The following is a 25,000-nucleotide window of genomic DNA, read 5'->3' on the forward strand; positions in this document are numbered from 1 at the left end:
GAGACAGAGAGAGAGACAGAGAAAGAGAGAGAGACAGACAGAGAGACAGAGAGAGAGAGAGGAAATACATTAACCAGATACTGTACAGCGCTCCTGTCATGATGTTAAGTTTGAGAATTCCAGGCTGATTATGTGAAATTGCGAGTTAAAAGGGCACATCCAAGTCAATTTGGTGCAGTGCATAATGAAGACCCTACACAATTTAGGGCCATTACTGGTAGAGATGCTAAAACGGTGGTGACTTCAGCGTGACCACATGACTGCTACAGTACTGCCTTAATAGACAAAGCACACTGTAATGACAGCTCACTCCTCATTGGCTGACACAGCCTAATCACTCAAACTGGGATCCTCCTATCAAATCTTCTGTCTGAATGATGGTTTTCAGTTATTTGATTTCAATACAGGACTATCTGAGAGAAAGCCTTTTTCAGTGTGGGTTGCAGGTACAGTGATGATGCCAATTGGATACTGTAATATTTAGATAAGATATCTCAACGTGCCTACAGCCATTTCCTCATGGCAAAGCTATGGGTTATTATAAGTCAGCCCTGGTTGTGAGTCTACAGACAGACTCCAGACTATGACAACAGACATAGAGCTCCCTCTGGTCTACAGTCAGTGAGAGTCACCCATAGTAGTGATGAGTAGTGAACAAGTTGTCAAGGAATCCACACTGGAGGGAGGGAGGGAAACCGTGTGAAGGCCTGGCATGACCATGATTACAGAGAGTAACAGTGGGAAATGAAGGCAGTGGTTTGGTGTGTGACATGACCCAGACCAGAACAGAGAGTGGGTAGAAGCCCTTGACTGGCTCTCTCATCAACCGACACGCTAGACCCTTCCCTCGCCGTTCCAGTCGCCACCGGCTCGCCACATGTAAATAGAGTCATCACCATCACGTTTCTGAGAGATGGACAGCCGGCGGCCAGAATTCGGTCAGGGAGCCCATTGTAACTTGTTTTGTTTTCAGTGGCTGGCAGTTAGCGCAGGATTCCTCCTCCCCTACCATAGCCAAGCCTCAATTACAGCAGACCACTGAGATTAGAGGCACAAGTCTACGCCGGGTCCTTCAGGCAGTGAGAGGGCAGCCCGACATGACCATGAGATTAAACCACACTGAGTGGATGGAAGGACAAGACAAGACATATTAAGCTTGGACCCCTTTCCATGGGAAACACTTAAAGGAGAACTAACTAACTAACAAAAACAATTAAACTTGACCGGGCCTGTGTGTAAATCAAATGGTTTCTGAGATGCGCCCTTACGGCAGCAGCAGTAGTAGTAATAGTAGCAGCAGTAGTAATAGTAAAAAAAAAAGTAGCAGTAGTAGTCGTAGTAGTAGTAGCAGCAGTAGCAGTAGTAGTAGTAGTAGTTTGGGCTATAGTAGTAGTAGTTTGGGCTATGGTAGTAGTAGTAGTTTGGGCTATAGTAGTAGTAGTAGTAGTAGTAGTTTGGGCTAGAGTAGTAGTAGTAGAAGTAGTTTGGGCTATAGTAGAAGTAGTAGTAGTAGTAGTTTGGGCTAGAGTAGTAGTAGTTTGGGCTATAGTAGTAGTAGTAGTAGTAGTAGTAGTAGTAGCAGCAGCAGCAGCAGCAGCAGCAGTAGTAGTAGTAGTAGTAGTAGTAGTATGGGCTATAGTAATAGTAGTAGTAGTAGTAGTAGTAGTAATTTGGGCTATAGTAGTAGTAGTAGTAGTAGGGCTATAGTAATAGTAGTAGTAGTAGTTTGGGCTATAGTAGTAGTAGTAGTAGTAGTTTGGGCTATAGTAGTAGTATTATGGGCTATAGTAGTAGTAGTAGCCGCAGTAGTAGTAGTAGTAGTATGGGCTATAGTAGCAGCAGCAGCAGCAGCAGTAGTAGTAGTAGTAGTAGTAGTAGTATGGGCTATAGTAATAGTAGTAGTAGTAGTAGTAGTAGTAGTAGTAATTTGGGCTATAGTAGTAGTAGTAGTAGTAGTAACTTGGGCTATAGTAGTAGTAGTAGTAGTAGTAGGGCTATAGTAATAGTAGTCGTAGTAGTTTGGGCTATAGTAGTAGTAGTAGTAGTAGTTTGGGCTATAGTAGTAGTATTATGGGCTATAGTAGTAGTAGTAGCCGCAGTAGTAGTAGTAGAAGTAGTTTGGGCTATAGTCCAGACCTGAATCCAATCGAGAATCTGTGGAAAGAACTGAAAACTGCTGTTCACAAATGCTCTCCATCCAACCTCACTGAGCTCGAGCTGTTTTGCAAGGAGGAATGGGATAAAATTTCAGTCTCTCGATGTGCAAAACTGATAGAGACATACCCCAAGCGACTTACAGCTGTAATCGCAGCAAAAGGTGGCGCTACAAAGTATTAACTTAAGGGGGCTGAATAATTTTGCACGCCCAATTTTTCAGTTTTTGATTTGTTAAAAAAGTTTGAAATATCCAATAAATGTCGTTCCACCTCATGATTGTGTCCCACTTGTTGTTGATTCTTCACAAAAAAATACAGTTTTATATCTTTATGTTTGAAGCCTGAAATGTGGCAAAAGGTCGCAAAGTTCAAGGGGGCCGAATACTTTCGCAAGGCACTGTATCAGCTGATGTACGAAGGGCTATATAAATAAATTTGATTTGATTTGATTTAATTAGTAGTAGCAGTTCGGGCTATAGTAGTAGTAGTAGTAGTATGGGCTATAGTAGTAGCAGTAGTAGCAGTAGTTGTAGTTTGGGCTATAGTAGTAGTAGTAGTAGTAGTAGCAGTAGTTGTAGTGTGGGCTATAGTAGTAGTAGTAGCAGTAGTAGTAGTAGCAGTTCGGGATATAGTAGTAGTAGTAGTAGTAGTTGTAGTTTGGGCTATAGTAGTAGTAGTAGTAGTAGAAGCAGTAGTTGTAGTTTGGGCTATAGTAGAAGTAGTAGTAGTAGTAGTAGTAGTAGTAGTAGTATGGGCTATAGTAGTAGCAGTAGTAGCAGTAGTTGTAGTTTGGGCTATAGTAGTAGTAGTAGTAGTAGTAGCAGTAGTTGTAGTGTGGGCTATAATAGTAGTAGTAGCAGTAGTAGTAGTAGCAGTTCGGGATATAGTAGTAGTAGTAGTAGTTGTAGTTTGGGCTATAGTAGTAGTAGTAGTAGTAGTAGAAGCAGTAGTTGTAGTTTGGGCTATAGTAGAAGTAGTAGTAGTAGTAGTAGTAGTAGTAGTAGTAGTAGTAGAAGCAGTAGTAGTTTGGGCTATAGTAGTCGTAGTAGTAGTAGTTGTAGTTGGGCTATAGTAGTAGTAGTAGTAGTAGAAGCAGTAGTTGTAGTTTGGGCTATAGTAGTCGTAGTAGTAGTAGTAGTAGTAGTAGTAGAAGCAGTAGTTGTAGTTTGGGCTATAGTAGTAGTAGTAGTAGTAGTAGTAGTAGTAGTAGTAGTAGTAGTAGCAGTTCGGGCTATAGTAGTAGTAGTTGTAGTTTGGGCTATAGTAGTAGTAGTAGTAGTAGTAGTAGTAGAAGCAGTAGTTGTAGTTTGGGCTATAGTAGAAGTAGTAGTAGTAGTAGAAGTAGTAGTAGTAGTAGTAGAAGTAGTAGTAGTAGTAGTAGTAGTAGAAGCAGTAGTTGTAGTTTGGGCTATAGTAGTCGTAGTAGTAGTAGTAGTAGTAGTTGCAGAAGCAGTAGTTGTAGTTTGGGCTATAGTAGTAGTCGTAGTAGTAGTAGTAGTAGTAGTTGCAGAAGCAGTAGTTGTAGTTTGGGCAATAGTAGTCGTAGTAGTAGTAGTAGTAGTAGTAGAAGCAGTAGTTGTAGTTTGGGCTATAGTAGAAGTAGTAGTAGAAGTAGTAGTAGTAGTAGTAGTAGTAGAAGCAGTAGTTGTAGTTTGGGCTATAGTAGTAGTCGTAGTAGTAGTAGTAGTAGTAGTTGCAGAAGCAGTAGTTGTAGTTTGGGCTATAGTAGCACAGCTAAACCAATGAGGACGTAGAGGACATTCCAGAGCCAGTGCTGACTAAGTCAAGTGAATGCCACCTATTACAATGGCCAGCCAGTGGAACATGGAAGGAGAAGTTTGGAGGCTCCAGTTCTGGAACCCCAAATTACTTTAGGTGTGTTCTATTCCTCTCCGGTTCCCTGGGGTGTGGTTAGGGGGGAGGGGGGTGGTGTGGCGCCAGGCAGGCCGAGAGCCAATGGAACCTCAAAATAGAGCGAAACCAGTCAAAACAGGACAGCACGGTTACACGCACAGACTAGAGCAAAACAGGGTCGTGGCCTCCACACACACACAAAGGGCGGCGTTCTGATGACAGAGCTCTGTGACAGGCCATCAGTCCAGAGGGGGAGGGACAGGAAGAGAACTGTCAAGCCAGGCAGGACACTGAGTTCAGGACAGGGATATATATATACATATGTGTGAGAGAGAGAGAGAGAGAATAGTAGAGACAGAAAGAGGAAGAGAAGGATGGAGATCGAGAGATGAGAAAGAGGAGGGGGTGAGAGACTAGACCTGCCAGTTGACCACATAGAGGGGTGGCTGTTAGTCAGCAGCAGCGGCGAGAGAGAGAAAAGACCAGGGGAATGTGTGGTATGTCTGTCAGAGTGGAGAGAAGGAACTGGAGCAGCCACCCAGGAAGTAAAGGATGAGAGTGAGAAAGGGAACAAGGCCAAAACCATGGCCGCATCCCAAACGGCCCCCTATTATCTTTGCAGTGCACCACTTTCGAACAAGGCCCTTAGGTCTCTGGTCAAAAGTAGTGCACTATGCAGGGAATAGGATGTCACTTGGGTTTCAGAAGCCCATGCTGCGGCTACTGATGCTCTTGCTGAGGTCAGACATCGCCGTGCGGACGTGAGCTGGGAGCACCATGAGGGAACACCACAGGGGAGGAAACCAAGCCAGATACTGTTCATGGGCCAGTCTGACTTACAGAACAGTACACAGAAACAATGGGAGTACCAGTCCAGTACTGTTACAGAGTGGTCTCATCTGGTTCTCTAGACACAGAGTAGCACCATCTCACACGGACTACTGGTCATTGAAGAAAACAGGGTACCTGTTGCTGCTGTTGTGGCGAGAGTTGTGAGGGGGACTTACGAGAGGCTCCTTGTTCTTGACCAGCCGTATGATCTTCACTGAGACCTCGTCATCATCAATGTCATCGGGCAGCGGAGGCAGCTCGGGGTCGTAACTCTTCTGGGCCACCGTGTCATGGACAGACAGAAGACTCTACGGAGAAGAAGAAGAGGGGGATAAAGGAGGAGAGCGATAGAGGGGGCAGAGGAAGAGGAAAGAGAAGGATTAGGGTTACCATGCACGAAACAAAGCCCACATCCCGACACGGAGACAATGTGCAGTTAACAACAGCATACAGCCAAACTACAGAGAACTCCTACAATACGCAGAGGCCCTTTCAACGAGAGCGAGAGAAAAGGCAGACAGAAACAAAGGAGGGAGGAAGTCCCTCCTCTGAACGTTATGAATGGCTGTGCCTGCCTCAAGTACCTGATGATGGATTTGATTTGGTTAAGCTCCCGTTATTCTATCTACATGTGTTAATTGCCATTAAGGCTCATAGTCTGCTCATAGATCTTCCTGATTAAAGGAGGTTAGCGCCGCTCGTCCCGAGGTCGCACTGAGACGCTATGAATCATGGGGGATGTTAAGGAGGACAGAGGAATGGAGGACCAGTGAGTGTGTGTGTGTGTGTGTGTGTGTGTGTGTGTGTCGGGACTGCTCCCACGGGAACGCTAGCTAGCTGATGTTCAGCAACAGACAGAGCGAGGAGCAAAGTAATGAAGTTCTCAGGCGCCTCACATATTTCACACTCTCACAAGCAGCAGCAGAGCGAGAAGAAACGAAACGACACAGACGAGAATGATCGCATTCAGAGTCATTTTTCAAACTATTTAACGGCTCTGTGTCCTCTCCAAATGCTGCTGGAAACGCGCCGTTTTTTCCACGAAATAAAAAACATTGTCCAATCACGTGCCAGAAAGAGGAGGGTGAGAGAGGTGGAGGACAGAGAGGAGGGGAGGAGCAGTCTGTTTTATGGCATGGGAGCACACTGCGCTACAGCGTTCAAGATGTTCCTAAAGAAGACCAGATGAGAGGAGACGGAGGAGGAAGAGGAGAAAGAGGAGGAGAGAGGAGGAAGAGGAAAAGGAGAAAGAGACAGCAGGAATAGGAGAAAGACAAGGAGGAAGAGAACTGGTGTGATGTGCCCCAAGCTCCACTGGGAGTCAGTCTGAGTCTATCTGCTAATCAGCAGCAGATAGACACAGGCCTGCTCTTCTCCTTCATTGATTGACCCTACGGTCCAGAAACATCTCCAAACTTCCCCTCTCATAACCGACTCACTGATTCTACAAGCCAGTGTTTTAAAGCATCCTGCACCTGATTGTGCTCCATTCAGAGCTGAATAAAATATTACAGTACAAATATTTTTCAGAGGAACGCTCTCTTTTTCTTGATTTGCTAAGGCCACATCTCTTTTTCTGTTTTTCTTCCTTTCTTCTCTTTTTGGGAGGTTAGAGAAAACGTTTAATGTGGCGTTGTATCGCGAGCTGAGTATTTTTTGTTGGGCTCCGAGGATAGACAGTCAAACGGACGGACACATTCAGCGTCCCCAGCCGCCCTGGGGAGGTGTCGCTGTCACTCAACACCTGAGCTGGTTCCTCAAGAACACCAAGGACTGTTACTATGTGCCAATCATAGCTTGTTCCTGCTTCAACCACAGAACAGACCAACCATACCGCAACATCACTTCCTTAACTTAACCCAGCTCACCTCAGGCCTCACAGGGCTCCCCTCCACTCTCGGTTTCCTAGCCCTTTGTGTCTTTGTGTGTGTGTGTGTGTGTGTGTGTGTACGCCTTCGTATGAGTCCTCATAGCGTACCCCTACTCACCATCCTTTATCAGACTTCCCCTACATCCTTACTAGTCTCAGGTTACCATACTCCCTCTCTAGCATCAGGAAGTCTGGAGACCGCGGTTGGATCCCTATCCACTCATCGATGCCCACCACTTCCCCTGTCAGGTCCGAGTTGACACTCACCCCACCTCCTGTCCCCTGACAGGTCGTAACAGCCTGGCCGGTAATGTCTTGTAAAAACTCCCCATCACAAGCAGGGACTAGCATCAACAGCACCAGGCTAATAGGTAGCACATGGCAGAGCGGCAGGGCAGACCCCTGGCTTGTGGTGGCTGCTGACACACTCACACAGAGACGCCCATACTCACACACACAGAGACGCCCATACTCACACACACACACACACACACACACACACACACACACACACACACACACACACACACACACACACACACACACACACACACAGCAGAGACGAACACACACACATAGAAACACACACACACAGAGACGCCCATACTCACACACACACACACACACACACAGACGAACACACACACATAGAAACACACACACATAGAAACACACACACACAGAGACGCCCATACTCACACACACACAGAGACGAGAGCAGGCACACCGAGACGAGCGCACGCACACCGAGACGAGCGCACGCACACCGAGACGAGCGCACGCACGCACACAGACACGCACGCATTTTTCTGGGTCAACGACAGTGAGCAGATCCTGTTATGTTTTAGAGTCAGTGTTCTGTGTGTGTGTGTGTTCATGTATGTGTCTCCTAATTGAATGTAGAGCTGATATCCTTGCTGGAACTGAATGGTTCAGCTGGAGCAGGAGCTGGGCCTCCTATACAGCCTGGGTTATGGCGAGACCGAGCCTGAGTCCCGAATGGAACACTATCCTCTACATGGAGCACTACGTTTAACCATGGCCCACAGGGCACAAGGTGGCATTTGGGACACAACAGAACACAGCACAGCGGGGTTCTGGAGCAGTGGGTTAAGTGCCAGCCTAGCACTGTCTGCCTCTGCAGGATGAAAAAGGACTCAACAGACAAGCCCAGTTTAATGAGCGCTAGATGCCAGGAATGACCAGGAGGTTTATTTGGACAAGCTCAGTGATCTGTTTTTATAGGACTCCTATCATGTCTAATGAACACAAACACCACCGGGCCCTCAAAGTACTGTTAGCAGGGCGAGCCCAGCCCGGTCTCGGAGGTATCCGAAGTTGCGGACCAAATGGCATCCTTTTCCCTAGTGCACTACGTTTGTACTGGAACCCTGTGGACCCTGGTCAAAAGCAGTGCACTATGTAGGGAGTAGGATGCCAATTGAGATTCTTATTCTGAAGTCCCTGGCTCGACGATATGGTAGGCAGAGACCCCCCCGCCCCGGAAACAGACAGCCATCATAATTGGCACTTTCATCACTGTCAATGTTAGTGTTTCTGAGGAGGTTAATATGGGCAGGAGTTGTTTATTTATCTGGGAATCATAACGGGAGAGAGAGGTGGGGAGGCGGGTGAGTGTGTGTATGTGTGTATATGCGTGTGTGCGCAGAGAAGCACTTTAAAACGCCGTGATTTATGTCCTGCCCTAGGGAGGTATCCTTTCAGCCATAACGGAGAGTGACACAGTTACTATCACACAGAGACACCATTCAGAGCCCAGCCATCTGATTGTGTTTTACACACAGACTGGGATTTCCATGGACCTGGGTAGGTGTCGGTGCCCCAGTAGAACGGACACATCTCTGTCCAGCCATCAAGAGTGAGGAGGAGGAGGGAGAGAGAGTGACACAGACAGAGAGTGAGAGTGAGGGGGAGGGAGAGAGAGAGAGGAGGGAGAGAGTGACACAGACAGAGAGTGAGGGGGAGGGAGAGAGAGAGAGGAGGAGGAAGGGAACTAGACACAGAGAACTAGCCACTCAAATGAGACAGCTTCCAAACCTCAGTCAGTCAGTGAATGTGTCACAGTTAAAACGTTCCCCCTGCCACCGTTCCCCAGCACTCTGGCTAGCTGAGCCTGAGTTAATCTATCGTGACCGAGTGCTTCTGCTGCTTGAAGCTAGAAGACCGCCGTCGTCACGGTTTACCCAGGGAGCGTTGAAACTATCAGACCGGTAGCGTTGTGGGCCAGGCACAAACCATACAGACACCAGCCAGGCTGGAGAGAGGGAGGGGAAGGGGGAGATAGGGGGAGTGTGTGTGTCCGTGCATGCGTGTCAGTGTGTGTACACTAGGGTATCTATGAACAGACCGCTGCGGTGGAAGGAGAGATGAGAGAGAGAGACAGGGGAGAGGCCCCTACTTAGCAGCCCTGATGGTGGAGGCAGTATGTGTGTCTGTGTCCCAGTGCGTGCAATGCTTGGACCACTGCCCCGTCTCAGTCTCTCATCTTTCCTTCCCCCGGAGCCGGTCGGCCCTAGTGAACGATGACTTTTTACGAGGAGAGAGAGAGCTCCCCTGAGATGGTTCGATGCTGGGCCGTAACACAACCTGCAAACTCTATCAAAACCCAATAAAGGGAGATGTGCGGACACCGGCACGCTCCGTGGCAGAAGAGAGTCGTCAATGAGCCGTCGAGACTAGGGCACGTCCCTTTGGCGATATTTTTTATATCCCAAATGACACTCTATTCCCTATATAGTGCACTACTTTTGTCCAGAGCCTAAGGCACTATATAGGGAGCCATTTGAGACAAAGTCATAGCATAGTGAAGCAGGCAGCACTCCCTCCAACAGACAGACTGCAGTTATGATGAATTCACACACACACGCGCACGCGATTCCCCTGATGTTCAGTGTGAGGGGGTCCATCTGACTCTATTCATCTTGTAACTGTTCTCTCTCTGTCCTGCTGTTTGACATGATGGAGACAGAGGCAGAGCTCCAAGGTTTGTTTTTCTGGCAACGTTCTGTCTGTCTGACAGTGTGACGGCCTGAGTCATATCTAAGGTGTCTCTCCAAACCTCTCACCAGACACACACGCACACAAACACCTGCACACACACACACAAACACACCTGGGGTCTGCATGATCATCTAACGTTTGAGATTTACGTCTAACAAGAGAGAGACAGCAGCCAGAGAATTGTTAAAAGGAGAGAAGAAGAAATAAGCCTTTAAAAGCTTGAAGAAGTGCTGTATCCGTTGGTGTGATATCATCTGGCTGACCTGTGGAGGAACAGAGAAGTCATGTATCATAGAGAGGACACAGGAGGCTGCTGAGGGGAGGACGGAGCATTCTAATGGCTGGAATGAAGCGAATGGAGTGGCAACAAACACCTGGAAACCACGTGTTTGATACCATTCCACTAACTCCACACCAGCCGTTAACACGAGCCCGTCCTCCCCAATTAAGGTGCCACCAACCTCCTGTGGGAAGCGTCCCAAACGGCGCCTTATACCCTATATAGTGACCAGGGCCCTGGCCAAAAGTAATGCACTATATAGGAAACTGGGCACCATTTGGGAAAGAACCCACAGCACAGCTAGGACGTGATGTCATTGTTGGAGGGAGACTGGAGAAATAACGCACAAATGCAAGATTGACTTAGTACCATGTAGAAGGATGGGGTATGGAGTGACTGGGTGTGTTCTGAGTACCATGTAGAAGGATGGGGTGTGGAGTGACTGGGTGTGTTCTGAGTAGAGGATGGGGTATGGTGTGACTGGGTGTGTTCTGAGTACCATGTAGAAGGATGGGGTAGAAGGATGGAGTGACTGGGTGTGTTCTGAGTACCATGTAGAAGGATGGGGTGTGGAGTGACTGGGTGTGTTCTGAGTACCATGTAGAAGGATGGGGTATGGAGTGACTGGGTGTGTTCTGAGTACCATGTAGAAGGATGGGGTATGATGTGACTGGGTGTGTTCTGAGTAGAAGGATGGGGTATGGTGTGACTGGGTGTGTTCTGAGTAGAAGGATGGGGTATGGTGTGACTGGGTGTATTCTGAGTACCATGTAGAAGGATGGGGTATGGAGTGACTGGGTGCATTCTGTGTACCATGTAGAAGGATGGGGTATGGAGTGACTGGGTGTATTTTGTGTACCATGTAGAAGGATGGGGTATGGAGTGACTGGGTGTATTTTGTGTACCATGTAGAAGGATGGAATATGGAGTGACTGGGTGTGTTCTGTGTACCATGTAGAAGGATGGAATATGGAGTGACTGGGTGTGTTCTGTGTACCATGTAGAAGGATGGAATATGGAGTGACTGGGTGTGTTCTGTGTAGAAGGATGGGGTATGGAGTGACTGGGTGTATTTTGTGTACCATGTAGAAGGATGGAATATGGAGTGACTGGGTGTGTTCTGTGTACCATGTAGAAGGATGGAATATGGAGTGACTGGGTGTGTTCTGTGTACCATGTAGAAGGATGGAATATGGAGTGACTGGGTGTGTTCTGTGTAGAAGGATGGGGTATGGAGTGACTGGGTGTATTCTGAGTACCATGTAGAAGGACGGAATATGGAGTGACTGGGTGTGTTCTATGTACCATGTAGAAGGATGGAATATGGAGTGACTGGGTGTGTTCTGAGTACCATGTAGAAGGATGGAATATGGAGTGACTGGGTGTGTTCTGAGTACCATGTAGAAGGATGGAATATGGAGTGACTGGGTGTGTTCTGAGTACCATGTAGAAGGATGGAATATGGAGTGACTGGGTGTGTTCTGAGTACCATGTTGAAGGATGGGGTACGGCGTGACTGAGTGTGTTCTGTGTGAAGTTGGTAAGGGAAATCGAGATAGAGAGTGAGAGAAATAGTGTGTGTGTGTTTGTGTGTGTCTTACCTTGACGTGGGGTTTAGCCAGTAGATTGAGTAGCTCGCTGATCTCTTCACTGGCACTTTTACCCTGCAGTTCCTCAGACAGCTGAGAGTAGGTGAGTGAGTGAGAGAATTGAAAGAGAGATAGGAAGAGAGAGTGTCTGTTAGCATTAATATCGTCCAGTGATAACGAGACAGTCCTACAGAACAACAGACTAACATGCTGACCAGACACGTCACGCGCGTTGCAAAATAAATGTACACATACATGTTATCCAATCATTTCGCCCACACTGCTCGCACGCGTCAGCGAGCATCTGCATGGCCAGGCGCTAAAACACAAAATCGGTTCTATTTGTGACGCTCAAACCGTTGCAAGTCCAGCCTCTCCCATCTCCTCATTGGTTTTTAGAAGCATATACCCACGTTCCATCTCCTCATAGGTTTTTAGGAGCATATACCCACGTAGGTGACTGAAAGATGAACTTGGGCACTCACTCGGAACAAGTAAGAGCTCAGTTGTCTTTGTTTGAAAAGTTCTTGGTAGCTTTCTACAGTGGCAAGAAAAAGTATGTGAACCCTTTGGAATAACCTGGATTGTTGCATAAATTGGTCGTCAAATTTGATCTGATCTTCATCTAAGTCACATCAACAGACAAACATTGTGCTGAAACTAATAACACACAAACAATTATACGCTTTCATATCTTTCTTGAACACAGCGTGTAAACATTCACAGCGTAGGTTGGAAAAGTATATGACCCCCTAGGGATAATGACTTTTCCAAAAGTCAGGAGTCAGCTAACCTGGAGTCCAACCAATGAGACGAGATTGGAGATGTTGGTTAGAGAAAATTTGAGTTTGCTATTTACAAGAAGCATTGCCTGATGTGAACCATACCTCGAACAAAAGAGATCTCTACAAGCCTTGATGTTCATCAAGACAAATAGTCTATTATTGGAGAAAGTTCAGCACTGTTGCTTCTCTCCCTAGGAGTGTCCGTCCTGCAAAGATGACTGCAAGAGCACAGTGCAGAACGCTCAATGAGGTTAAGAAGAATCCTAGTGTCTCAGCTAAAGACTTACAGAAATCTCTGGAAGATGCTAACGTCTCTGTTGACGAGTCTACAATATGTTAAACACTAAACAAGAATGGTGTTCATGGGAGGACACCATGGAAGAAGCCACTGCTGTCCAAAGAAAATACATTGCTGCACGTCTGAAGTTCGCAAAAGTGCACCTGGATGTTCCACAGCGCTACTGGCTAAATATTCTGTGGACAGTTTAAACTACAGTTGAGTTGTTTGGAAGAAACACACAACACTATGTGTGAAGAAAAAAAGGCACAGCACACCAACATCAAAACCTCATCCCAACTGTAAAGTATGGTGGAGGGAGCATCATGGTTTGGGGCAGCTTTGCTGCCTCAGGGCCTGGCAAGCTTGCTATTATCATTGGAAAAATGGATTCCCAAGTTCATCAAGACATTTTGCAGGAGAATGTTAGGCTATCTGTCCGCCAATTGAAGCGCAACAGAAATGGGATGATGCAACAGGACAACGACCCTAAACACAGAAGTAAATCAACAACAGAATGGCTTCAACAGAAGAAAATACACCTTTCAGTGGCCCAGGCATTTCTGACCTCAACCCGATTGAGATGCCGTGGCATGACCTCGAGAGCAGTTCAACAGACATCCCAAGAATATTGCTGAACTGAAACAGTTTTGTGAAGAGGAATTCCTCCTGACCGTTGTGCAGGTCTGTTCCGCAACTTCAGAAAATGTTTGGTTGAGTATATTTCTGCCAAGGGTTCACATACTATTTCCACCCTATACTGTGAATGTTTACACGGTGTGTTCAATAAAGACATTAAAATGTATAATTGTTTGTGTGTTTAGTTTAAGCAGGCTGTGTTTGTCTATTGTTGTGACCTAGATGAAAGTCAGATCAAATGATATGACCAATTTATGCAGCAATCCAGGTAATTCCAAAGGGTTCACATACTTTATCTTGCCACTGTAGCTTCTTAGTTTGGATCCCGCGATGCAGTTGGCATCAGTTGCTGGGACTGCTTGTCTTTTTCCAGTGATCTTGCCGACAAAGGACGGGTCTGAGGAGCTATTTGGCGTCGCAGCTAGCCCAGCTGCTAGCTAGCTGCATATCAAGCCAGCAAGGTTCTTGAACGCAGCCCGTGACGCGGTTAAGCATCGTGGCTGGGACCACAGATTGTTCTGGGTTTGTGGCTGTCTAGATCCCTGCTGTTTGTTGTTTTCAATTTTCCCTGTGACCTGCCCTGTCTGGAACTGCAAGGAGTAACAGCATAACCTACGTTCAGTTGAATGAGTAGAACGGTGAGTCGATGATTTGAACAGGAGAAAGGCAAGGAAATGCAAACAAAGAACAGTGAGCAATTGTATTCATGCATAAAAAATAAAACAAATGAAATTAGAGCAGTGCAAGTTTGAATTTTGTAAAGTTAGTGTGGGAAAGGTAGAAAAATGATTGTTATCTATCAATAATGACAAACCTCCTGGCATTGACAACTTAGATGGAAAGCTACTGAGGATGGTAGCTGACTCTATAGCCACTCCTATCTGTCATATTTTTAATCTGAGCCTAGAGGAAAGTCTTTGTCCTCAGGCCTGGAGGGAAGCCAAAGTAATTCCGCTACCCAAGAGTGGTAAAGCGGCCTTTACTGGATCTAACAGCAGACCTATAAGCTTGCTGCCAGCTCTTAGCATACTGTTGGAAAAAATAGTGTTTGACCAAATAAAATGCTATTTCTCTGTAAAGAAATTAACAACAGACTTTCAGCATGCTTATAGAGAAGGGCACTCAACATGTACTGCACTGACACAAATTACTGATGATTGGTTCAAAGAAATTGCTATCTATCTAAACTCAACAAAAAAAGAAACGGCCTTTTTTCAGGACCCTGTCTTCAAAGATCATTTGTAAAAATCCAAATAACTTCACAGATCTTCATTGTAAAGAGTTTAAACGCTGTTTCCCATGCTTGTTCAATGAACCATAAACAATTAATGAACATGCACCTGTGGAACGGTCGTTAGGAAATTAAGGTCACAGTTCTGAAAACTTAGGACACTAAAGAGGCCTTTCTACTGACTCAAAAACACCAAAAGAAAGACGCCCAGGGTCCCTGCTCATCTGCGTGAATGTGCCTTAGGCATGCTGCAAGGAGGCATGAGGACTGCAGATGTGGCCAGGGCAATAAATTGCAATGTCGTACTGTGAGATGCCTAAGACAGCGCTACAGGGAGACAGGACGGACAGCTGATCGTCCTCGCAGTGGCAGACCCTGTGTAACAACACCTGCACAGGATCGGTACATCTGAACATCACACCTGTGGGACAGGTACAGGACGGCAACAACAACTGCCTGAGTTATACCAGGAACGCACAATCCCTCCATCAGTGCTCAGACTGTCCACAATAGGCTGAGAGAGGCCGGACTGAGGGCTTGTAGGCCTGTTGTAAGGCAGGTCCTCACCAGACATCACCGGCAACAACGTCGCCTATGGGCACAAACCCACCGTCTCTGGACCAGACAGGACTGGAAAAAGTGCTCTTCTCTGACGAGTCACGGTTTTGTCTCACCAGGGGTGATGGTCGGATTTGTGTTTATCGTATAAGGAATGAGCGTTTCTCCGAGGCCTGTACTCTGGAGCGGGATCGATTTGGAGGTGGAGGGACCGACATGGTCTGGGGTAGTGTGTCACAGCATCATCGGACTGAGCTTGTTGTCATTGCAGGCAATCTCAACGCTGTGCGTTACAGGGAAGACATTCTCCTCCCTTGTGGTACCCTTCCTGCAGGCTCATCCTGACCTGACCCTCCAGCATGATAATGCCACCAGCCATACTGCTTGCTCTGTGAGTGATTTCCTGCAAGACAGGAATGTCAGTGTTCTGCCATGGCCAGCGAAGAGCCAGGATCTCAATCCTATTGAGCACGTCTGGGACCTGTTGGATCGGAGGGTGAGGGCTAGGGCCATTCCCCCCCCAGAAATATCCAGGAACTTACAGGTGCCTTGGTGGAAGAGTGGGTAACATCTCACAGCAAGAACGGGCAAATCTGGTGCAGTCCATGAGGAGATGTGCAGCAGGTGGCCACACCAGATACTGACTGTTACTTTTGATTTTGACCCTCACTTTGTTAGGGACACATTATTCCATTTCTGTTAGTCACATGTCTGTGGAACTTGTTACGTTTATGTCTCAGTTGTGAAATCTTGTTATTTTCATACAAATATTTATACATGTTAAGTTTGCTGAAAATAAACAGTTGGCGTTTCTTTTTTTGCTGAGTTAAGAACTCAGAGGGTTTCTTTACTGGAAGCTTCTCTAATGTCAAACATGTAAAGTGTGGTGTACCGCTGGGCAGCTCTCTAGGCTCTCCACTTCTATTTTTACCAATGACCTGCCACTGGCATTAAACAAAGCATGTGTCCATGTATGCTGATGATTCAACCATATATGCATCAGCAACCACAGCTAATGAAGTCACTGAAACCCTTAACAAAGAGTTGCAGTCTGTTTGGGAATGGGTGGCCAGTAATCAACTGGTCCTGAACATCTTTAAAACTAAGAGCATTGTATTTGGTCAAAATCATTCCTTAAGTTCTAGACCTCAGCTGAATCTGGTAATGAATGGTGTGGCTGTTGAGAATAAATGAGAAGAAAAAGCCTGAAGGAAGGAGGAGAGATTACGAGAAACTAATTTGGTTTACCGTTTTATCTGTGGATTAATTGTCGGAGTCGAGGACCTTGTGCATTTCAGGTAAAATAACAACCCAATGTTTTTATCTCAGGACAAATTAGCTAGCAACCGCAAGCTAGCTAGCAAAGTTGCCATGAATGTTTAATGCTTTTCGACCTGTCCCCAAACTAATATAATTGGTTCAGAGTTGTTGAGGTTTCAACCTGCGTGCGTGTCCTGATTGGGTCTGGTGTGGGGTACAAAATCAGCAGGCGCGCGAGCAGTTTGGTCAGTATGTAACAAGGCCAGACGAAAAGAGGCCTTAGTCATGCTCTAGAGGTAGTAATCCCTGTATGTGTGCTGAGGGCCGCCAGGCAGCATGAAGAGAGACAGCCCATCAATCTGATGTCTCCCTAATACCCTCTGCTTCAGCACCAGAGCCAAAGCCAGGGGCCCAGACCCAAACCTGGTGGGCTGCTGCCTGGACCAGACCCGTGGTTGTCTGGTTGTCTAGAGGGGGTGGCCGGGCTCATCTCCGTGGGCTGGACAGGAGCTGATTTATGGGTGCCCTGGCAGAGAGAGCCGTGGTTCCCTGGGGGTGAGGAAGGCTGGAGAGAAGCGGCGAAGGAGCGGCTGAGTGCCCAGACAAAGGGTCGCTTGTGAGTGAACGGGGATGAGGAGGAGAACCGCCTGAACTTCGTCTGTTCAACGAGCCCCGGTGAAAATTCACAAGAGCTCTGAGAATCCTCCCACTGGCAGGGACAAGAGGAGGAGTGTGTGGGAGGAGGAGGGGAGAAGAAAAAAAACACACCAGGGTTAGGGTCAATCCATTTAAATTCTAGTCAATTCAGGAAGTACACTGAAATTCAAATTCCAATTCTCGTCGATGCTGTTCAATGGGGAAAATGGGGAAGTGGAATTTGGTATACTTTCTGAATTGACTGGAATAGAAAAGGAATTGACCCCTAACCCTGACACAGCCTGCTCTCTGTTGCTCTGAGCGAGCGACCACCAGTAGACCACAGTAAAGGGGCTCTAAAGCCAGGGGGGGAACAGTTCAAGGAACAGTTCATCCTCCCACACACACACACACCCAGACACACACCCAAACTAGCGTGTGATGATTACAGAGGAAAAGAGCGGAGTATGTTTGACTAATGACGTCCAGGGTGAGGTAGCAGTCAGGTAGGGGTGAGGTACAAGGCAGCAGGGGTGAAGGAAAGGGCCGTGGAGGGAGAGAGAGAGGGGTCACTACTGCACTGCTGTTGCCCTCTGAAGAGACAGACGGGAGCTTAAGTGTGTGTGTGAGAGAAGAATAAAGATGAGGTTGTGAGCATCTTGCTCTGTACAGACATCACCCCTTGCCAAAGTGAACTGCTACGAGAGAGAGAGAGAGAACAGGTCCTTTTATTGTCTCATTAAAGGCTTTAGCTCATAACTCACTAGGGAAGAAAGATGACACAACATACTCTATACTACCTTCATGCTTCTACGCTACAATCACACTTTCCATTCTCTCTCTGTGTGTGTGTGTGTCTACTTTGTGGATTGTGGCTGAGTGTATTCCAGTCGTAACCCCATGGCCAGCCTCACACTAATGTCTGTTTAGACAGGCTTGATGTGGAGCACTGAGTTTACGGTTCCCGCGGCCATGAAACCCATTAAATAAAAACCTGCGTCTGGCTATAACCGATGCATCTTGTTCAATTAAAGCTCATCTTTTTGTGATTGAATTTTACACCAGATGTTTCCACAACATAAGGTAAATACATGGTTCTGTCTCTTGGACATGCTAAAACGGGCCTGGTGCTGGATGACACCATGAGACTGAAGAAGAAGACACTGAAGCGAACATCAACGTCTTCTGGTCTGTCTGTCCTAATGGCAATTACTTACCTGAAAGATCCCATGGAAATCAGTTCAACATTCATATACACGGACAATATTTGTCAGTTTGTGTTCACTTCTGCATTTGTAACACTTCTTTAAGACAAAGATAATGAAGGTACAGGTAACTGCCAAAATAAAGGAAACGCCAACATAAAGGGCGTTGGGCCACCACGAGACAGAACAGCTTCAATGCACCTTGGCATAGATTCTACAAATGACTAGAACTCAATTGGAGGATGTGACATTTTTACACAAGAAATTCCATATTTTGTTGATGGTGGTAGAAAACACTCAATTGGGTTGAGATCTGGTGACTGAGACACAAAAATGACCCACATGACTTTAAGCATGATAGGATGGTTTGACTGCTTAAGTACCTCAGGAACCAGACTTATGTGGAAGCACCCGCTTTCAATATACTTTGTTTCCCTCATTTACTCAAGAGTTTCCTTTATTTTGGCAGTTACCTGTGAATCAATGCATTGTAACTGTGGATTGACAGTCAGTATGGAGAGAGAGAGAGAGAGAGAAGAGAGAAGTTCTCTCTGGGCCCACCTGGTGGACAGTCTGGAGAATGACAGACTAGAGAGGATGGGAAGACAACCAACAGAGGAGAGGGCCAGGGTAAAGGAGACAGACATATTCTGGGAGCTGTGGCCTTGTGTGTAATTAATTTGTGCTTGTGAGTTTATGGGCCTATTATGTGTGTGTGTGTGTGTGTGTGTGTGTGTGTGTGTGTGTGTGTGAGCGCATGCATGCATGTGGTTGCGCGTGTGTAATAGTATTTCATCAAGCCAGCCAGGTATTTTGAGGACTCATGAGGTCTGTCTTACAGCAGCAGCAGTAGAGATCTGGTGGGTCTGTGGATGGAGTCACCTGCTGAGACCGCTCTAGACAGTGCACAAGGGCAGACCGGGGTTGAAGTGTCATTTTATGTGAGGCAATAAATTCAACCTCCATAACCGAAACTCAACCCCAAAATGAATTTCACCAAGACTTCCTCTACTCAAGTAGTTTAATACCATACACTCTACTACACACAATGACTTCAATGGCTTTCATTCCGACGCTCGGCGAGACGACGCGGTTGAAAAGGGATACTTCTTAAAAACACACATAGTTCTTAAAAACACAAGTACTCTGAATGGTTCTGGTTGGTGGCTCTGTCACTCCAGACCGCTCTGATAAATCATCTTTATCCTGATATCTTTACGAGGAAGCGCACATTTCAAACGCGGTCATTTTAAAAATGAACGGGGGTCTGATAGGTGGGTCCCTTAAATAAATACAGAATAGGATGCTTGCCATGACCCATGGAGGGAGGGAGGGAGAAGGAAAAATAAACTAAGTTGTCTCTCTCTCCCACGCACACGCAATAGACAAACAGCAGTATTGTGCACTAAGTCCCTGGTGCTGTGTTGTGGATCCGGTGATCTGGGCTGTCATCCTGCCATCCATACATCCATCGGTCTTCTAGAATTTCTCTGGGCCAGACCAGACCAGTCTCTCCCGTCCCAGGGCTGTGTGCGCTAATTGTCACGACGGGCCGCTTAACAACAACAGCAATGGAGTTTGCAAGACAGCAACAACAGTCCTGAGACTCAGGCTAGGCACCCTCAGCTAAAGAAACACACAGCCAGCCCAGGCCATAAAACAACCCACTAGACGCACTCCACCTCTCTCTTTCTCTCAGATCCCTTTGACTCTCTCTGCCCCCCCTCTCCTCTCTCCTCAGGCCTCCTCGGTGCTCTTTAGAAGGAGATGAGGAAAACTCCACAGCACTTTGATTACAATAAACAGAACAGGGGATTTAAAACACAACCACACATCATTAAACCACCACTTATATTACTAAACCAGACTGGATCTGTGGTTTATACAGGTGTGTGTGTATGTACGGATGCTCTTGTGCAACCATGCACGTGTGTGTGTGTGTGTGTGTGTGTGTGTGTGTGTGTGTGTGTGTGTGTGTGTGTGTGTGTGTGTGTGTAATGCTGCTAGTTCCATTACTGACCAATAGGAAGAAGCACCACCAACACAATGTCAGATATGTTTAATTAATAATGACAGAGAAGGGTTTTCAGGGCTCTGATGATGAGAGGAGCAGAGAGTCTAAAGGCTGTACAGATGATGGAAGGAAATAACCCATCGCTATATGCCATGTTGGTACTCTGTCATGCACGTACAGACACACACAGAGTGCTGGCATTTTGGGGAGGGGGCGACAGGTTAATAAATCAACGGGGCCGTGTGCCACAGGTGATAGTGTGACACCGCTTCTCTCCTATATTTATGCTCCCCGAGTCATTTCTCCTCTTTCATCTGTCGCTTTGTCTCTTCCTGTCCTCCGCCCTGACGTTCTCATCCATCTTTTAACCTTCCTCTGAATTGTTGCCCTTTTTCACTCTCTCCCTCCTTCCTTATGCCCTTCGAAAATGATCACTTGTTCCCTGGGGCCATGAGAGCTGGATTTTCTATTCCGTAGCAGCTAGACGTATGGGAAGAAGCGGGGGAGAAAGGAGGGAGGGGAGAGGTCAGGGAGAAGAGTGGGAGAAAGGAGAGAGATGAGAGGGAGAGATGGGATCTAAGGGTGCAGTGTTATTGGAAAAGGCGTGTCATATCATTCTGAGAGTGAGAGGAGCCAGGTAGCTACATGGAGAGAGGTGAAAGGTCGCAGGAGGAGAAATAACAACAGTGAAACCTCATCTGACTCCCAGCGGGAAACTCCGCGGGGGTAGGGTGTGTGTGTGTGCGTGTGTATAGGTGTCCTGTGTGTGTGTGCAAACCGGGACGAGGGGGAGCTACTTACGTCAGCGGCCAGGGAGCCAGCACTGTCCAGGATGGGGGCAGGACTATGCTCCTCATAGTGCTGCAGTCTCTCATGGATCTGAAGGAGAGACCGAAAGAAAGGAGAGATTAAGAGAAAGGAGAGATTAAGAGAAAGGAGAGACGAAGAGAAATAAAGGAGAGACTGTTGTGAGTTGTGGTCAGAGAGGGAGAGGCTGGGCTAGGGAAACACACACTAGTATCTGTTAACATACACACACACACAAAAGAAAGTCATTCTCAGAGAGCTACCGGAGCACAACAGACTGCTTTAGTGCTTTTCAGTTCATTCTCCAACTGTACCATCAATCCTGCTCTCCTCCACCTACTGGATAAGCTCTGGTGTTTCCCGATTTCTAAACATTTCAACAGCTTCACTAAATACTATCAATATAGGACCGCAGCACCAGAACACAACTTTAGTCCCAGGACTGGAAAATAAACTGGAAAAATAACATGTTTCAACGACAGACAGACGGACAGACGGACAGACGGACAGACGGACAGACGGACAGACGGACAGACAGGACAGACAGGACAGAAAGTGAGAGAAAAAGAGAGAAAAAGAGAGAGAAAGAGAGAGAAAGAGAGAGAAAGTGAGAGATCGACACCGTTGCCCTAGAGCACACAAAAAAACCTCTACTTAACATGGCCTAAGCATCAGCGCCACAGGTAATTTCCACAAAGAAATACTTGAATCAGTTATAGAACCCATTGTCCTTTATAGTTGTGAGGTCTGGGGTCCGCTCACCAACCAAGAATTTAGTTTATTTCAGTTTTGTATATTATCTACCTCACTTGCTTTGGCAATGTTAACATGTATCCCATGCCAATAATGCCCCTTGAATTTAATTCAATTGTGAGACGGAGAGAGAGATAGGGAAATAGAGAAGCTGATAATATCATTATGATTAGATGTGTCAGTGACATCCAACCCAGCTGACACTCCTGGGTGTGTTCATAAATTCACTCTGGCTATCAACTCCGATTTCAGAGCACTCTTGTCTGAAAGTGCCAGAGCCCAGAATAACTGATGAATTTACGAACGCTCAACACCCGTTGAATATGGCCGGTGTTGGTAAACGTTGTCAAAGAAGCATACTTAAATTGTTGCACAGTTAGAGTCACCAAATCTCTGGTTAACATGAACAGCCTAACCAGCTCTGCTAGGGAGAGTAAAATGGTCAGAGTGAGGTGTTCTCATTTGTGTCTAGAAGTAGCTAGCAAGCTAGCCAATGTTAGCCAGTTAGCTTGGGTGCTTGACTGCCGTTGTGAGGTCAGAACACTCAACCCTACTCCTCGGCCAGAGCGTCTAGTGTGCACTCTGAACGCCCCGAGAGGGAAACGCTCGGAAATTACGAATGCCCAGAGTGCACTCTGAGCGCACTCTGGTACTCCAGATTGAATTTACGAAAGCACCCTGTCATGTGTGATGTATGAACTGCTGCCAAAGAATGCCACAACAAAATAGGATGTTGTCAGGGCCTATCAGCACATCGTAGAGGGACAACCACCCACCTACTGCCTCTCGCTCCATCCCTCTATCCCAGGACCGGGGTGTGGAGCTGGGCCAAGGGTTGAGTGACAGCTGGGCCCAAGCCCTGGATCATTCCTAGATGTCCCAGCAGCCAGCCTACATTCCAGCACCACGAGGCTGGAGGAGAGAGCCCTTTGGCTGGGGTGACAATGACAGAAGAGTCCTGGCCCTGGAGCTTGGAACGGCTGGGTGCCTGGAGGGCCTATGCAGAACGGCACTCACTCAATCTTTCTTTCTCACTCCCTCTCTGTCCCCCTCTCTCCAATACTCTCCCTCTCTCTGCAGACATGGAGCAGAGACAAACCGCAACCAGCAAATCACTCACTAGGAGGAGGAGAGAAGAGTTTGGGGGAAGGGTTTGTTTTCTGACACGTTGTTAACAACTACAGTTGCTGTGTAATTAAAACTTCTCTGGCTTTTTGAGAACTATGTTACCCGGACAACGTCACAGCCTGTGTGTGAATAAAAACAGGAATGCGCCTGCATGGGAGGAATGTGTCAATTACGCCACACGCAGGACGGAATTAGTCTCCTCTAACGTCACTTTCAACGGCTAATAATTGCGGTCACAGAAATGGGTAAAAAATGGAAGGGGATTTAAAATGGTATATTTGAACAAAACAACATGTCAGTCTTGAGATAATAAAACGTATGCAGAGCATTGCAGAGGGAACGTGCTGGTTTTTATAGAAGGGAAATAGGTTACAACATAGCTACAAGATAGAATGATCCATACATTTTGGAAGTCCCATAGAGACCAGAGGTTTTTAACCGGTGTGCCTTGAGGAACCTCAGGTGGGCCGCAAAACTTTTCCTAATATTTTGGAACAGTCACTTATAAACGCACATGGAATTTTGACGGGAAGGACCAGTGCCACTCAGACAATATACTGCATGGCACATGGTTACATCTGTATCATTTGAGCAGTGTACATCAACAGCATAGTCATTGTATTTTTTGACTTTGCCTGTGAGAACCATTAGTACAAGCAGGTGTGATTAAGTTTACCTGAACCCCAGCATCTGCTGTAGAAACAAAACGGAACATGGCTTTGTGTCAGTGGTTGCACCTTTACAATGCAGAAAACTGCTAGTCTCCTGCAAAAAAAAAATATATATATATTTTACCAGAGTAACTTTTTCCCCACAGTGGCATGGATTGCGGGACGCTCTTAAAAAGGGGTACACAAAACATGAAAATAGTTTAAATAAATCCAATTTGATCTATAGAAAACCTGTGTCACCGAAAATATCGGTCAATAGCACTAAATCATTTAATAGGGACATTTTAGGTGTGCAGCAGAATTTTTTTTATCCCATCAAAATTTGCCAAGGTTCAAAAAAGTTAGGGAACCACTGATAGTGACCATAGATTAGATCATTTTCTATGGCTTATACATTTAATATTGTCTTCATATTGTGGTAATATACCAGTATCGGATTCAGCCAGAAGGTCTCTGGAGCTAAATCATCCAGTGTCTCAGTCACAGACAGACAGAATAAGAGTTAGACAAGAGCAGTATTGTTACCGGGTCAGGTTTAAGGCTGTAGGCTACAGTACCAGCACAGAGGAGTAACAGTACAGGAGATCTGGTCCCCACCAAGGGTTCCAATCCCCAAGATAAATCCACATTACTCGGCCATAAAACACTGCATTAGGCGTGTCCCCTGGTAATCTGGGGAGGGGAGCGCTAAACTGGGGAGCCTGACGGCTGCTCCTCCTCTGCTCTTACTGAGTTTTGAGACTAGGGCTGGAGCTTTGCAACTAGGGCTGGAGTTGGAGCTTTGAGACTAGGGCTGGGGCTTTGAGACTAGGGCCGGGGCTGGAGCTTTGAGACCAGGGCCGGGGCTGGAGCTTTGAGACCAGGGCCCGGGGATGGAGCTTTGAGACCAGGGCCGGGGATGGAGCTTTGAGACCAGGGCTGGGGATGGAGCTTTGAGACCAGGGATGGAGCTTTGAGACCAGGGCTGGGGATAGAGCTTTGAGACCAGGGCTGGGGATGGAGCTTTGAGACCAGGGGCTGGAGCTTTAGGGATGGAGCTTTGAGACCAGGGCTGGGGATGGAGCTTTGAGACCAGGGCTGGGGATGAGACTAGGGCTTTGAGACCAGCTTTGAGGGCTGGGGATAGAGCTTTGAGACCAGGGCTGGGGATAGAGCTTTGAGACCAGGGCTGGGGATAGAGCTTTGAGACCAGGGCTGGGGATGGAGCTATGAGACCAGGGCTGGGGATGGAGCTATGAGACCAGGGCTGGGGATGGAGCTATGAGACCAGGGCTGGGGATGGAGCTATGAGACCAGGGCTGGGGATGGAGCTATGAGACCAGGGCTGGGGATGGAGCTTTGAGACCAGGGCTGGGGATGGAGCTTTGAGACCAGGGCTGGGGATGGAGCTTTGAGACCAGGGCTGGGGATGGAGCTTTGGAACCATCTCAAGGAT

General features: G+C 46.9%; 1 protein-coding gene across 4 annotated transcripts in view; it reads right to left on the reverse strand.

The window, feature by feature from the left end:
- The window catches only part of LOC112216522 (MAGUK p55 subfamily member 7-like), a 291,219-nt gene that overhangs the window by 136,682 nt on the left and 129,537 nt on the right, over positions 1–25,000 (reverse strand). For all 4 annotated transcript variants that reach the window (XM_042299106.1, XM_042299107.1, XM_042299104.1 and 1 more), the window contains 3 exons: positions 21,008–21,085; positions 11,614–11,694; positions 5,018–5,149 (listed from right to left, as the gene is read on the reverse strand). In XM_042299106.1, coding sequence (XP_042155040.1) covers positions 5,018–5,149; positions 11,614–11,694; positions 21,008–21,085 — 291 coding nt within the window. The remainder of the gene's footprint in view (positions 1–5,017; positions 5,150–11,613; positions 11,695–21,007; positions 21,086–25,000) is intronic.

The sequence above is a fragment of the Oncorhynchus tshawytscha genome, linkage group LG16 (assembly GCF_018296145.1).
Source record: "Oncorhynchus tshawytscha isolate Ot180627B linkage group LG16, Otsh_v2.0, whole genome shotgun sequence".
NCBI classification, from domain to species: domain Eukaryota; kingdom Metazoa; phylum Chordata; class Actinopteri; order Salmoniformes; family Salmonidae; genus Oncorhynchus; species Oncorhynchus tshawytscha.